The sequence below is a fragment of the Capra hircus genome, chromosome 13 (genome assembly GCF_001704415.2).
Source record: "Capra hircus breed San Clemente chromosome 13, ASM170441v1, whole genome shotgun sequence".
In the NCBI taxonomy this organism is placed as follows: Eukaryota; Metazoa; Chordata; class Mammalia; order Artiodactyla; family Bovidae; genus Capra; species Capra hircus.
The window spans coordinates 31,619,333-31,635,026 of record NC_030820.1 but is presented as its reverse complement, the minus strand read 5'-3'; the positions used below and the strand labels follow the sequence as shown (position 1 = coordinate 31,635,026).

General features: G+C 39.3%; 1 protein-coding gene across 1 annotated transcript in view; it reads right to left on the bottom strand.

Annotated features, from left to right (window-relative positions):
- The window catches only part of MRC1 (mannose receptor, C type 1), a 112,387-nt gene that overhangs the window by 68,942 nt on the left and 27,751 nt on the right, over nt 1-15,694 (bottom strand). The window contains exons 5-6 of the mRNA XM_005687981.3: nt 10,265-10,378; nt 3,182-3,328 (exon numbers count right to left, since the gene is read on the bottom strand). Coding sequence (XP_005688038.1) covers nt 3,182-3,328; nt 10,265-10,378 — 261 coding nt within the window. The remainder of the gene's footprint in view (nt 1-3,181; nt 3,329-10,264; nt 10,379-15,694) is intronic.

Below are 15,694 nucleotides of genomic sequence, written 5' to 3'. Positions count from 1 at the left end.
TACACAAAGCTTATTATTACCATTTTATGGATACTATTTTAGAGAGCAACTGAGCAATATATCCTGCTTAAAGAGGAATTATATTGTCAAATAAATGTCAATCTCTATGTTTAAGTTTGATATGAAATATTCTCAAATGTGCTGCCTTAGTAAAGTTTCAATATAAGGTATCTTTGTTATTCGTTTGATGCATTGGTCCAATATTCTCTCAAAGTCTGGGACTGTTTGCATCACCTTTGTATAAGCTCAAGATTTTGTGTACAATCATCATTCAAGTAAATAGCAGTCCTGATATTCAAACACTGTATTATTATAATAGAAAAATGCATATGTTCATTTTTAATTAGAATATAATTGACCTACAATGTTGTGTTTATCTCTGCTATACAACAGTGGGAATCAGCTATATGTATACATACATTCCCTGCCTCTTGGACCTCCCACTACCCTCATCCCATCCCCCAGGTCATCACAGAGCACCGAACTGAGCTCCGTGTGCTATGCAGTAGCTTCCCACCAGCTATTTCACACACGGTACATGTGTCGGTGCGACTGTCAATTCATCCCACTCTCTCATTCCCTTTCACCCCATATCCACAAGTCTGTTCTTTACGTCTGCATTAAAAAATGCATATTTTTAGAAAATATTTCTTCTATACAGTTCCAGTAGTTACCAAGAAAAAAAAAAAAAAAGTTTAGTATTTCTCTGGAGCCCTCTGGTGGGATATTTTAATTTTGCTGCCCAAGAAGCTGAAAATAATGCCAGTGTATTCTAAGGGCTTCAAAAACTAAACAGATAAACTTCTAAAATATTAAAAAATATGAGAACCAACCAATGAAGAGGGGTTCCCTGGGGCAGCCACAAAATATGGCTTGTTTCTCTAGAGCAATGCTATCTGATTGAGGCATAATAAAATCCACAAATGGAAGCCACCTATGGAATTCTAAATTTGCTAGTTGCCAAGTCAAGAGAAACAGGTAGCTTTCGTTTTAAATATATCTTATTTAACCCAATATATTCAAAACATTATCATATAATCAATTAAAAATAATGAGGTAGTTGGCTTTTTTTGTCATGCTATGTCTTGGAAATCCAGTGCATATTTTACACCTATAGCATAACTCTATTGGAACCAGCTGTATCTCGTGTGTTCAGGGATCACATGTGGTTAGAGGCTACTGAACTGGACAGCATGGCTCCAGAGACCCAGGGATCATGGATGAACAGGGGGGCATTGCAAGGACAAATAGTACAGGAGGTGGAACTCTTGCCCAAGAGGTCATCAACTGCGTGTGCTTCACAATCCTAACTGCTTGTTCTTTCAAACTCAGGCTTATTTGAGTGTATAAATAAGACAGAATGCTAATCCAGGAAGTTCAGAGAAATTTAAAAACTAATGGAAAGTGAAAGTTAACAAGTAAGGCATGTAACCTAGCAGGACTTTATGGAGTCTTCGACAGACCCCTCTCCCGCATCCTCAGCTGTGACTCCTCTCTGAAATATCTAGGAACAGTGTCTTCTGAGTGTTTAATAAGTTGTTTTACAGATGCTAAAACCACCACCAAATGAACGAAATGAACTACTCGATTATCATGGGCATGTAGCCCTCAGACCTGTTGGTGCCCAAGGATTGATAATATTAACCCCTGTGACCCTGCCCTGATACCTCACCATCAACCAATAAGAGAACTGTACCCGAGCTTATCACACACCCTGCAATCCACCTCCCTTACCTGGCCTTTAAAAATGTTTTGCTGACCTGCTGTATAGCACAGGGGGCTCAGCTCAGCGCTCTGTGATGATCTAGAGGGGTAGGATTGGAGGGGCAGGGGGTTGACAACGGAAAAGAGACTCAAGAGGGATGGGATATATGTATATATATAGCCAATTCACTTTGTTGTGCAGCAGAAACTAACACAACATTGTAAAGCAATTATACTCCAATGTAAACAAATAGATAAAAATGCTTTGCTGAAACATATTGAGGATTTAAGTGTTTTGCACACTAGCTGCCCTGGACTCCTTGCTTGTCACCTGCAATAAACACTGCACTTTCCTTCACAGCAACCTAATGTCAGTAGATTGGCTTTGCCGTGCATGGGCTAGCAGACCCAAGTTTGGTTCGGTAACACGCCTCATAGAGATACAAGAATAATGAACTGAGTGCTTGACAATATAAACAAGTATTCACAAGGAGAACAAGTATTATTAGTATTTCTACCTAATAGGTAGGAAACTATAACTGGAGGGTTAAGGAACAAAGTCAAGTTATAGAATTCTGCCTACTATACCAGGGAGGATAAAACCACCATTCTCCTCTTTCCCAAAGTGGCAATTCCAAATCTTCTGAAGGAGAATTATATGCGCTCTTCCAAGAGGGAGGATAATACTATTTATCATATGGAAGGAAGAGAGGAGATCAAATATAAAAATTACTGAAGTCTCTCTAAGGCATGCCCACAGTTATAAGGGTGGACCTGTAAAATATAATCGAACCCAATAATGGGACCTTCATCTATATCCGTTGGCAATCTCTACCACATTTGTATCCATTGAAGTTCCAAACACACCTACACTCTGCTTCAGCAATTCCACTTCTAGGAATAATGAGACACGTGAAACCACATAGGTATAAAATTATTCACTGTAGCCTTGCTTATAATAATAAAAAATTGGAGGTAAACTAAAGCTCCATTAAGAGAGGACTAGTCAAAAAAAAATATGGTCTCTTCCTGCAATGGCTAATGTACAACCATAAAAATGAACATAGAAACTATTTATGTACCAGAAGGAATAACACCCCAAATTGTTAAGTGACAAAAGTAGAGCAAAGTGTATTATAAGCTGACAAAAATAATTACAAACATATTTATTTATAGCCTATGAATATCTTTTTCCTCACTGAAAACACATGAATAATAATACCTACCAGCTAGGGCAGCTGTGAAGATAACATTTTTATTAAAAATTACTTATTTATTAAAAATTTTTTATTAGTGGTTTTGCTCCTGCTGGAACACTTGAGAACACTCTGGAAACGTTAGCAACCAACACAAAGACATTTGCAGGAGTATCATTAAGTAAATGATCAACCAAACCTGTCACTGCCAACAGTTAGGACTAGGCTGTCATTTGATCTCTAAATTGTTCTATGTACTTCAGATCAAGTAGATCACTTACCTGAGGGGATAACAAAAGGATTTAAGGTGGTGTTGCCTTTTTTACAAATATAGCCTAGTTTCTGAACACACTGTAGATTCTCCCATTTAGCATTTTTTCCAGGATTAAGTGACACACAGCTTTTTCCTGGTTCTGCTGATGGACTTCCTTTGAAGAAAAACATAAAATAAAATTAGGATTACTCGAATATGACAAGTAGATAGTCCCTCACAACCTCATGTGTTTATCCTTGGCATTTAGTGGATCCCCATTTTTTTTGCTACATATTCACAAAGAAATATTTACTGCCTACAGAGCAAAACTTATGTTGGATACTATTTGTTTTTCCATTGTTGGATCATCCCAGTACTTAAAATCTTGATTATACAAGTTTATTTCTTTGGTTTTTTCAAGACTTTTTTTGATGTGGATCATCTTTAAAGTTCTTATTGAATTTGTTACAATATTGCTTCTGTTTCATATTTTGTTTGTTTGTTTTTTGGCTGCAAGGCACATGGGATCCCAACTGTCTAAGCAGGGACTGAACCTGCACCCCATACACTGGAAGGCAAAATCCCAACCACTGGCCCAAGGAAGCTTCAGTAAGTTTACTGCTTTGAAATAACTTTTTCCCCCAACGAGATCAAATAATAAAGCTAAATCTTAAACCCTGAACAATTTTCACACTGGGCTATTTTATGTATGAAAGTTAAAGTGTGAAAGTGTTAGTCACTCAGTTGTGTCTGACTCTTTGCAATCCCATGGACTGCAGCCTGCCAGAATCCCCTGTCCATGGAATTTTTCCAGGCAAGAATACTGGAGTGGGTTGCCATTGCTTATTCCAGGAGATCTTCCTAACCCAAAGATTGAACCCAGGTCTCCTGCACTGCAGGTGGATTCTTTACCATCTGAACCACCAGGGAAGCCCCTCATTTTATGTATGATAGGGGGTAAATAACAAGAGTTTCTTGTGTGGATCACAACAAATTGGAAAATTCTTAAAGAGATAGGAATACCAGACCACCTGACCTGCCTCTCGGGAAACCTGTATCCAGGTCAGAAAGCAACAGTTAGAACTGGACATGGAACAACAACTTCCCTATTCCTTCCAAACAGGGAAAGGAATATATCAAGGCTGTATATTATCACACTGCTTATTTAACTTATATGCAGAGTACATCATGAGAAACCTGGGCTGGATGAAGCAAGCACAAGCTGGAATCAAGACTGCTTGGAGAAATATCAATAACTTCAGATATGCACAAGACACCACCCTTATGGCAGAAAGCAAACAACTAAAGTGCCTCTTGATGAAAGTGAAAGAGGAGTGAAAAAGTTGGCTTAAAACTCAACATCCAGAAAACTAAGATCATGGCATCTGGTCCCATCACTTCCAGACTTTTTTCAGGGGGCTCCAAAATCACTGCAGATGGTGACTGTAGCCAGGAAACTAAAAGATGCTTGTTCCTTAGAAGAAAAGTTATGATCAACCTAGACAGCATATTAAAAAGCAGAGATATTACTTTGCCAACAAAGGTCCGTCTAGTCAAAGCTATGGTTTTTCCAGTAGTCATGTATGGATGTGAGAGTTGGGCTATAAAGAAAGCTGAGTGCCAAAGAATTGATGCTTTTGAACTGCGGTGTTGGAGAAGATTCTTGAGAGTCCCTTGGACTGCAGGTAGATCCAACCTGTCCATCCTAAAGGGAATCAGTCCTGAATATTCATTGGAAGGACTGATGCTGAAGGTGAAACTCCAATACTTTGGCCACCTGATGAGAAGTACTGACTCATTTGAAAAGACCCTAATGCTGGGAAATATTGAAGGCAGGAGGAGAAGGGGACAACACAGGATGAGATGGTTGGATGGCATCACCGACTAAATGGACATAAGTTTGAGTAAATTCCAGGAGCTGGTGATGGACAGGGAGGCCTGGCATGCTGCAGTCCCTGGGGTCGCAAAGAGTTGGATATGACTGAGTGACTGAACTGACTGATGAACACAATATTTCAAACTAGTCATATTCTACATAGTCAATACCGTTCCAAAAACCTAAGTCAAGCTAACTGTGAGGACCAGCTTAGAAACTACCTGGACATGGGAAAATTTTCTACAGTTAGAAAGAAGTGGCAGGAAAGATGGCAATAGGAGGAGAAAGAGAGAAGAATGTCACCAAAAATGCAAGTCTGTGGGGAGGACAAACAATATTAAAATACATTGGAGTTTGGAACAGAGAATTGTTTACTGTAGGACCAGGTAAGAGGATAGGTGTCTCATGCCCCCAAGAACCCCAAAGTTACTGAAGTCCCCGCTTAGTCCATCAGTCGTGTCCAACTCTTTGCGACCCCATGGACTGTAGCCCACCAGGTTCCTTTGTCTGTGGGATTCTCCAGGCAAGGGATCTCCGACCCAGGGATTGAACCCACATGTCTTGCATTGCAGGCAGGTTCTTTACTGTCTGAGCCATCAGGGAAGCAAATCTGTACCAAACGAATGTTATTCTCTGTCCTGATAAAAAAAAGGCACAACTCTGACTCTCCAAGGTCCCAGTCCTGGCTAAGAAGAGGCAGAGCTCAGTTGATGGCTCCCTCAGGGCCAGGTCCCCCGACTCTGCCCAGCTGTCATCTCTGAAGGGAGCCAGGTGTCCAGCCCAGCTGGCCCTCAGGCTCCTCAGGCCACCCAAAGAGGGGAGACCAGGTCCCACAGACTGTCACCCAGGCAGACTGCCATCACCTCGAGGTCACAGAGGCAGGAATGGCGAGAGGTTCATCACTGCCTCAAGGCCCAGGCCAAGGTTAGTGGCTGGCCTTGGTGGGGGCTCTGGAGCCCAGCAAGACACAGCCCCCAGCCCTTCTGGCCAAGGCCAAGTGAGCTGAGGGTCTCAGGGAGAAGACCAGGATCCATCTCAGACCACCACTCCACTGTTGTCTGAATCTCCTCACTGTCGTTTCTTGATGGTTGGTTGCTTGTGGGCAGGGCCCACTACAGCACCAACCAATGACTGAGCAGGACCACTAATGGCTGCTCTTTGACAGTTGGTTGCCAGTGGGAAGATTTCACTGAGGCACTGACCAATGGCTGAGCAGGACCTGTTGCCTGGTTACAGACTGGTAACGATGCGCAGCAATGGCTGCTGTGCTAAGGGCTGTGCTTCTCTGCATGCACTTACAGGAAGAGCTGCTAGAAGTAGCAATGTGTGTTCAGTTGCTTCAGTCATGTCCATCTCTTTGTGACCCCATGGACTGTAGCCCATCAGGCTCCTCTGTCCGTGGGATTCTCCAGGCAAGAACACTGTAGTGGGTTGCCACACCCTCCTTCAGGGGATCTTACCCACCCAGGGACCAAGCCTGCATCTCCTGTAACTCTGCAATGCAGGTGGATTCTTTAGCTAAGCCAACTACTTTTAGGGAAGCCTAGAAGTAGTAACATGCCACCCTAAATGTTGACAAAGTATTCCCAAGAGCTCAGACTCTCTCCCAAGATTTTAAACTCAGCCTATTGAAGAATATTTTTAACAGCTAAGAAGGAAATGGCAACCCACTCCAGTGTTCTTGCCTGGAGAATCCCAGGGACGGCGGAGCCAGGTGGGCTGCCATCTATGGGGTCGCACAGAGTCGGACACGACTGAAGCGACTTAGCAGCAGCAGCAGCAACCTCTCATCCCATTGCTTACTTCAGTTCAGTTCAGTCACTCAGTCTTGTCCAACTCCGTGACCCCATGAATCGCAGCACGCCAGGCCTTCCTGTCCATCACCAACTCCCAGAGTTCACTCAAACTCACATCCATCGAGTTGGTGATGCCATCCAGCTATCTCATCCTCTGTCGTCCCCTTCTCCTCCTGCCCCCAATCCCTCCCAGCATCAGTCTTTTCCAATGAGTCAACTCTTCGCATGAGGTGGCCAAAGTACTGGAGTTTAAGCTTTAGCATCATTCCTTCCAAAGACTACCCAGGACTAATCTCCTTTAGAATGGACTGGTTGGATCTCCTTGCAGTCCAAGGGACTCATTGCTTACTAGGAAATGATTAAAAAACCAGGTCAAGTCAGCTTGGCTAATGCACTTGATACAAGGATCAATATCCACATTTCTCATGCTTTTCTATCACTTTAATATATGATTTTAAAACCAGGACTCGAAAAGCTAGCTGCAGCTCGCAAGAGAAGACAGGGTGATGAGCTACACTTTGTTTATGACTGCTTAGTGACTTCTGACATGTATACAAACTGGGTCTGGGCCACACTTTCCCTTCCTGCAAGATGGAATCACATTACCTGCTCCATAAAACCTTTGCCAAAAGTGTTTGGAAGTTGCTTGAATAGCACAGAAAGAAAAAACTGTTAGTGATGAGGATAAACCTTTTTAAATGTGTTGGTATTATGGCCAAACTTCCACTATAACTGAACTACCAGATAAGGTATCAGTATTAGCAAGAAACTTTCAAGAAACAATATTTTACAGCTAGTAGTAATTAACTAATATATAAACTATTGAATCATAGTATATAGCTATTTACCAATAGAACACCAATACCAACTTTAATATATCAATTATTTGTCTTAAATGGTTACTATAGTTACATATCTGCATTCACACTTCCATGTCATTTGTATAAAATCTTGTTACTTAAAATGTAGATGCATTTTAATAGATGTATTACTTCAGAAGTACTAAATTGAATGCTGATTAAATAATTTATACCACTTCTAATATCCCACAAGGTTTCTAATTTTTGTTTTAAGAAACTCTCATTTCAGAAGGTGATGTGATCTCAAACCTACTTCTCAGGAATTTGGTTTAGTAAGAAAAGACATCTCTTTTCTCATTAGCATTCCAATTTTATTCCTCACTGTCACCAAAGTTAACCCCTCAATTTTCTCACTCAACTCTTAGAATGCAAGTGGTTAAATCTAACAATAATTGTCACTTCAAACTGAGTAATAAAATGATCTAATAATCTATAACAATTAAGCAGCAAAGAATAAACTCTAATCCTCCAATAAATAATTATTATTTTCCAATCATCTGACTGAGTCAACTGGAAGTCTACAATTTAATTTGACTGAGTCAGGAGGCAGACAAATCAAATTCTCACTCATAAAAAAAGCACATCTTATATTCCCCTGCAGCAACGTTTACTTCCCATATCCAGAAGTGAGCAGAGCTAATGCTAATGACAGACTTGTGACCGTCGGGCACTGAAGCAATACACTCAAAGTCAAATTTCAGAGTAAAATCTAATCAGTTTAAATCAACATATCTCCTCTAAAAAATCCCCTCTCACGTATTAGCATATTCCAAATATTACCTACTTATTTCAAAGCTCTTCTTTTTCTTTTCAATATCATAAGACTGTAACATGGAAAGTAGAGAGTTTAATCCTCTAAGCCAAATGCAAAAATCATTCAATGGCTTTAAAAAGAACTCTGATCATATGAAAAAACAACACACCAGTATTTTCCATCACAGAAATGATAAACAGACATGACCCATCCTTTCCCACACCTACTTCAGACGGAGTGTGGGTTGGGAGTTTAGAATCATACTCAGTAGAGAATGCCTCAGAGGTCCCCAGCCTTGGGGATCTAATGCCTGATGATCTGAGGTTGGGCTGATATAACAACAACAGAAGTAAAGTTCACAGTATATGTAATGTTCTTGAATGACCCCCAAACCATCACTCCTCCTTCTTGGTCCATGGGAGAACTGTCTTCCACATAACAAGTCCCTGGTGTCAAAAAGGCTGAGGACCACTGCCTCAGGAAGTGACTAACAAAGGTTGGTATTGGTGGATAAGATGGAAGACTTTTTGTCATCACTGGTCCTTTGTTTTCTCAGAATAGTTGCTGTATATGTAATTGCATCTTTATCATTTGTCTCTTTTTATATTCTGTTACCACTCTGTCAAAGCTATGGTTTTTCCAGTAGTCATGTATGGATGTGAGAGTTGAACTGTAAGGAAAGCTGAGCACCAAAGAATTGATGCTTTTGAATTGTGGTGTTGGAGAAGACTCTTGAGAGTCTTCTTGGACAGCAAGGAGAACAGACTAGTCTCTCCTAAAGGAAATCAGTCCTGAATATTCATTGGAAGGACTGATGCTGCAGCTGAAACTCCAATACTTTGGCCTCCTGACGGGAAGAACTGACTCATTTGAAAAGACCCTGATGCTGGGAAAGACTGAAGGTGGGAGGAAAAGGGGATGACAGAAGATGAGAAGGTTGGATGGCATCACCAACTCAATGGACATGAGTTTGAGTAAACTTCAGGAGTTGGTGATAGGGAAGCCTGGCATGCTGCAGTCCATGGGGTCACAAAGAGTCGGACATGACTGAGCAACTGAACTGAACTGAACCTCTATGTTATGACATTGAAGAAATTAGTTCAGAGCCTTCTCTGTCCTTCAAAAAACTGGAAAGCTATTGCAGGCTTGATTGTCCCCTGTGTTTTTTGACAACTAAACTACAAATTGTTAATAAAATTGTTCATGAATGATAATGCTAGTATGGAACGTTACAACCTGTGGCTGGAATTATTTTTAATCCAACTCTATTTGATTAAAAACAGGAGAAAATGGTGTTAGTGTAGACTTTCAGATCATGATAACGATGACAGAAATATGGCAAATATCTCATGGCTTAAGATAATGAGAAATTCTCCAGCCCCAAATAATTTAAATTTCTTAAATTCATAGTGTGTGTGTAGATGTAAATAAATATGCATAAATTATTTGAATATAATATGTAGCATTATATATTATATAATATCTCATAAATATAAAATCAAATATTTGAATATAATACCTAGAGAATCAAGGATACTCTGAGAATATATACTTTGAGTCCTGTATTGATTTGTGCAATAATCCTTCCAGACAAGTCCTTTCCCCAGAAAGCTGGAATATCCTTATAATTTTAGTGTATTCAAATCTAGCTGGCAGGTTTCAAAGCAAGGTGAGAAATGGACTGCATTTGATGAAGTCTCCCAATTATGCCCTTCATGATCTACATGTGAGCTGATGGAGATCTCCAAGGTACCAAGATAAATTAAATGTACGTGAATTCAACCAGCTTAATCCCACTGAGTTAATCAGACGAGCTTAATCCTACCTGGTAACCAGTTCAAATATCGGAACGGACTGCCCCCACTCCACTGCCATCCACTGTTGAAATTTAGACTGTTTAGTCCAATCCAGAGTCCTGAAGTCAGAGAATTGGTTAAACCTATATGACAGAAGCAAAACAAAGACAAAACTGTCACTCAGAAAAGATGGTGAAATAAAATTCAGAATTAAGTCCTTGAATCAAAATGTATTAGAAAGAAGTCATGAAAATCATGCCTTGCAAATCTCTTCTGAGTATCTTAACAACCTAAAAGTAAGTACAACTGTTACCTCCACTGGCAGGAAGAGAAACTAAGGTAAGAACATAGATAAAAAAGGAATATTCTTGTTGGGAGTCTAACTCAGATATAACCAGGCCTCAGCCCCCATCATGTTGATGACTATTACAGGATCATGTGAACATGCTTCTAATTTGGAGAAGACTCGCTTAGACTATCATCAAACTAAAACACGTTTAGTATATTTTAGAGAAAAAATAAGATTGATTTTGTATAAAAGTCACCATTTCCTATCATGAGAAGTTGAATACACATTTCAATCCACCACTCTAATTAGAGTGCCCTCATATTTTAGAACTTACTCTCAGAATCTTTTATTGATATTTATTTATTTATTTTTATTTTAATTTACAATACTGTATTGGTTTTGCCATACATTGACTGAATCCACCACGGGTGTACATGAGTTCCCAATCCTGAACCCCCCTCCCACCTCTCTCCCCATATCATCTCTCTCTGGGGCAAATCAATTTTTCCCTCATGAAGAAGATGATTAAAATCTAAACACTAAGTGCTTGTTCTCCTACAAACAATGTTTTATTTAGGTAGTTACCCGTACGTGCTTACTTGCTTCAGTCCTGTCCGACTCTTGTGACCACATGGACTGTAGCCGGCCAGGCTCCTTTGTCCATGGGATTCTCTAGGCAAGAATACTGGAGTGAGTTGCCATGCCCTCCTCCAGGGGATCTTCCCAATCCAGGGACCAAACCCAGGTCTCCTGGGTCTCCTGCACTGCAGGCAGATTCTTTACCACTGATCCACTGGGGAAGCCCATTTAGGCAGTTAATAAATCCTAATTACAACGTTTCAAAGTCTGTGCTCAGCTTGAGATGGAATAAAAAGCAAAACAGAAGCAACATGGACCTCAGCCCTCCTATATTAAACAACTCTAACCTTTTATTACTTATAACTTAAAAACATTAGATCTGTTGTTCTCTATATATTCTTTTTGGTTGATTAAAGAGTTAATGATAAAGAAAACTATCCTTCATCTTGAATAAAATACCAACCAGAAGTATCTGAAAACATATTTGGTAAACATAAATAGACCACTCTATCTTTACTGCTCCCCAGAGGATATATTCCACAGCCAAATCTTTCCAGTGGTGAGAATAACCACTTATTATATTCAGGGCTCTGTTTTTGTTCATTTTTAATCCTCACAGGCTCTGGTTAGGTACTGCCATCTCCACTGTGTGGATGAGGAATCTTACACTCAAAGAGTTTAGATGTCACATGCAGAACTGAAATTTAAACCTAGGTTCCTATGACATCTCATCCCAGACTCTATCGACCCTGTAGACTGTAGCCTACCAGGCTACTCCATCCGTGGGATTCTCCAGGCAAGAATACTGGAGTGGGTTGCCATTTCCTTCTCCACGGGATCTTCCCAACCCAGGGATTGAATGGAGGTCTCCCACGTTGCGGGCAGATGCTTTACCCTCTGAGCCACCAGGGAAGCCCTATAGTCTATACAGTTCTATATGGTTCTAACCAACTAGGCTATCCAAATTCACTCACTTACCCCAATTTTTCATTAGTGTATATACACACATTCATGTGACAATGTGACAAATTCAAATGAATGGAGATTACAGTGACTCCATGCCCCAAACATATTTCACATTTTTTTGCAATTTAATATCCCATAAAAGCACAGACCATGTTCTTAGAGAACACTGACCTGAATTCTGTTCTTCATTTATTCAGCATCTAGCAGAGAAGCACTTGCAAAGGAAGAACCCACTTGAGGATATTGAGCAGGGTGATATTGATTAGGTAGGTTGATGCTTAATGAACTAAACTGGATTCAATACTGGAGTTATCTACTAAAAAGTAAACCCTATTGTGTTATTGTGTGATTTCTTTAAATAAAGTAATAAAAATGGGATGAAATTAAATACTGGCATGTAAAAAAATCAATGAAAGTTAATTCAGATTCACTTGTCTTTATCAAAGGTTCTAGAAAAAGAAGTCTGAGTTAGCATGGCTCTTGCACATAGGTACTTTATATATAGGTTTCCTAAGTGGCTCATTGGTAAAGAATACATCTGCCAATGCAGGAGACTTGGGTTCGATTCCTGAGTTGGGAAGATTCCCTGGAGAAGGAAATGGCAACCCACTCCAGTATTCTTGCCTGGAGAATCTCATGGACAGAGGAACCTGGAAGCCTGCAGTCCATGGAGTCACAAAGAGTTGGACACGACTAAGCAACTGAGCATGAGCACTTCATACATCTTGGAAATATCCAGTCCGATGCTTTCATTTTACAGATGGAGAACACGGAGGGCAGAGAGGATAAGAAACTTGTGAGAGTGAGACAGAGGATCAGGCCTGGCACCCAGGGATTACTTCAATGTTTTCAGTGGGTTCAACCTGTTTAAATTAAATTTGCCTGTCAGTTTCTAAGGAAACCAACAAAAACTGCCATCTCACCTCATTCATGTAAACAAATAATTTATAAGGTGTCAGGAGGATATGCCTGTTTACTGGTATGTACCTTAGAAATGTCACTCTCGGATCAGTGTCATATTGATACTATATTTTACATTAATTATTCTATTAAATACTATCAAAAATGGATTTTTCATAAATTACTTTCTTATTGGAATATAGTTGACATACAATATTATGTTAGTTTCAGGTATACTACATAGCGATTTGACATTGCATAATTATGAAATGGTCACCACAATAAAGCTTGGTAACCATCGGTGCCCATACAAAGTTATTACAATATAATTGACCATATTCCTTGTATTATATCCCCATGACTTTGAAATATAACTGGAAGTTTGTACCTCTCAATCTCCTTTATTGCACCTACTCCCCAACCAGCCTCCCTTCTGGCAACCACCCATTTGCCCTCTGCATCTATGCATCTGTTCTCACTTTGTTGTGTTTCATAGATTCCATATGTAAGTGACATCATTAGTTATTAATCTGTGTCTGACTTATGTCATTTAGTATAATACCTTCTAGAACTAACCATGTTGTCTCAAATGGCAATGTTTCACTTTTTATGACTAATATTTCACTGTGTGTGTATATATACCACATCTTCTTTGTCCATTTCTCTGTCAGTGGGTACTTAAGTTGCATCCATATCTTGGCTATTATGAATAATGCTGGAAAGAACACTAAAGTGTGTATGTCTTTCTGAATGAGCTTTTGCTTTTTTTTTTTCCAGGGAAATAGTCAGCAGTAAACACAGCACAGCACACAGCAAAATTGCTGGATCATAAGGCAGTTCTAGTTTTAATTTTTTGAGGAACTTCCATACTGTTCTCCATAATGGCTGCACCGATATACATTCCCACCAACAGCACATGATGGTTCCCTTTTTGTCCACGTCTTTGCCAGCATTTGTTATTGTCTTTTTGATAACAGCCACTGTAACAGGTGTGAAGTGGTACCTCATGTTGGTTGTGATTTGCATTTCCCTGATGATTAATGATGCTGAACATCTTTTCACATGTATGTTTTCTTTGAGAAAATGTCTAAAATCAAGTTTCAACTTTTGTCAGGCTTTGGGGGGTGTTTTGATGTTAGGTTATATGAAATTTTCATACTTGTTGGATATAGTTATTCCCCTGGTATTTTTAAAAACTTTAAAGAAGTATATCTAAGTTTTCAAAACTAATAAGTTTTAAAAGGAACTGTAGGAAGAAATAAATTAGACTTTTCCTGAGATTGCTTAATTAAATTGCTATGTTTAGCATAATGAGAAAAGATAATAACTCTTTTAGAGAATTACCTGTTCCCTGACACTCCTCATCTACTCTAGAACTTGTAGGCTTGTCTTGAAAAATTAAGTCGTACTTCTTAAAATAGGGCCTAACCCTGAGTATATGACCAATAAATGTAATCTATTGCTATTATTATCATTATCCTTAATATTATTCTGGGCTTCCCTCATAGCTCAGTTGGTAAAGAATCTTCTTGCAATGCAGGAGACCCAGGTTAAATTCCTGGGTCGGGAAGATCCTCTGGAGAAGGAATCGGCAACCCACTCCAGTGTTCTTGCTTGGATAATCCCATGGACAGAAGAGCATGGCAGCTGCAGTCCATGGGATTGCAAAGAGTCAGACACGACTTAGCAACTAAAACTACCACTCTATGCTGAATTAGAGCTGACAAAAAGTGCAACTGACAAATTTCAAACTCTGTGTTAAATATGTCACTTAAACCTGATGAGTATTTTCCATAATTTTTTCTCTAACCTGTTTCCAATTTCATAAAGATTACCAAATGTTTTTAGTGTTATTACACAAAGCATCAATTCCACATGCTAAACTTTTTAATGTTTAATTTTCATGTATGCATTGTCTGAAACGGTTAATACCTACTTTTGAACTTAGTTATAAGACATAGTAATGTCCAATATTACACCATATTTTTATTTTCTATACTGTGGTCCAATGTGTTCTCCAGCTACCACCATAGGAAACTGGCAAAAACAATCAGAGTAAACAAGTCAATTTCACTTCCTGTATCTTATTTCAGTTCTGCAAATCCTAATCATGCACATACATAGTTTAAATCAGTTTCAAGAACTGAAGATTCAATTGAGTGTCCCAACATTTTTGAGGGCAGAAGTAGAAGAGACGATGAAGTGACGATGGGTAATGTAAGAATTGGCTGCTGGGCAGAAGCTGTTAGCCCAGCAGATAATGTGAAATCAGATTGCCAGTTTACTAGAATAAATTTACTAGAACAAGGGGCTGTTGACATCTAAATTAAGAATTCTCCTTCGTGCGCTGGGGACCATCAGATGTTTGCTTATTTTGTGAGTGAGACCTGGGCAAAGTGTAATGGAAAGACAGAGCTGAATTCCAATTCAGTTATTTTCTGAACATCTGGGATAAGGCAAAATTCCTAACTCATCTTTTCTTCTCTTACTTCATCTATAAAGTGAAGACAATAATTCTTATTTACCAGGTTAGCATCAGCTTTAGAAATAAAGCTGTGTCTGACACACAAAAACTGTTTAATAAATAATAGCTGATTTGATCTCAGAGTCATGAAAGAGGCTTATACTTTTTTATCAAATGAAATTTACTCTTAAAATTTCTCACGTAAAACAAATCATATTTTATTTTAAAAGTATAACTATTGTATTTGTGGCTTTCAAAAAA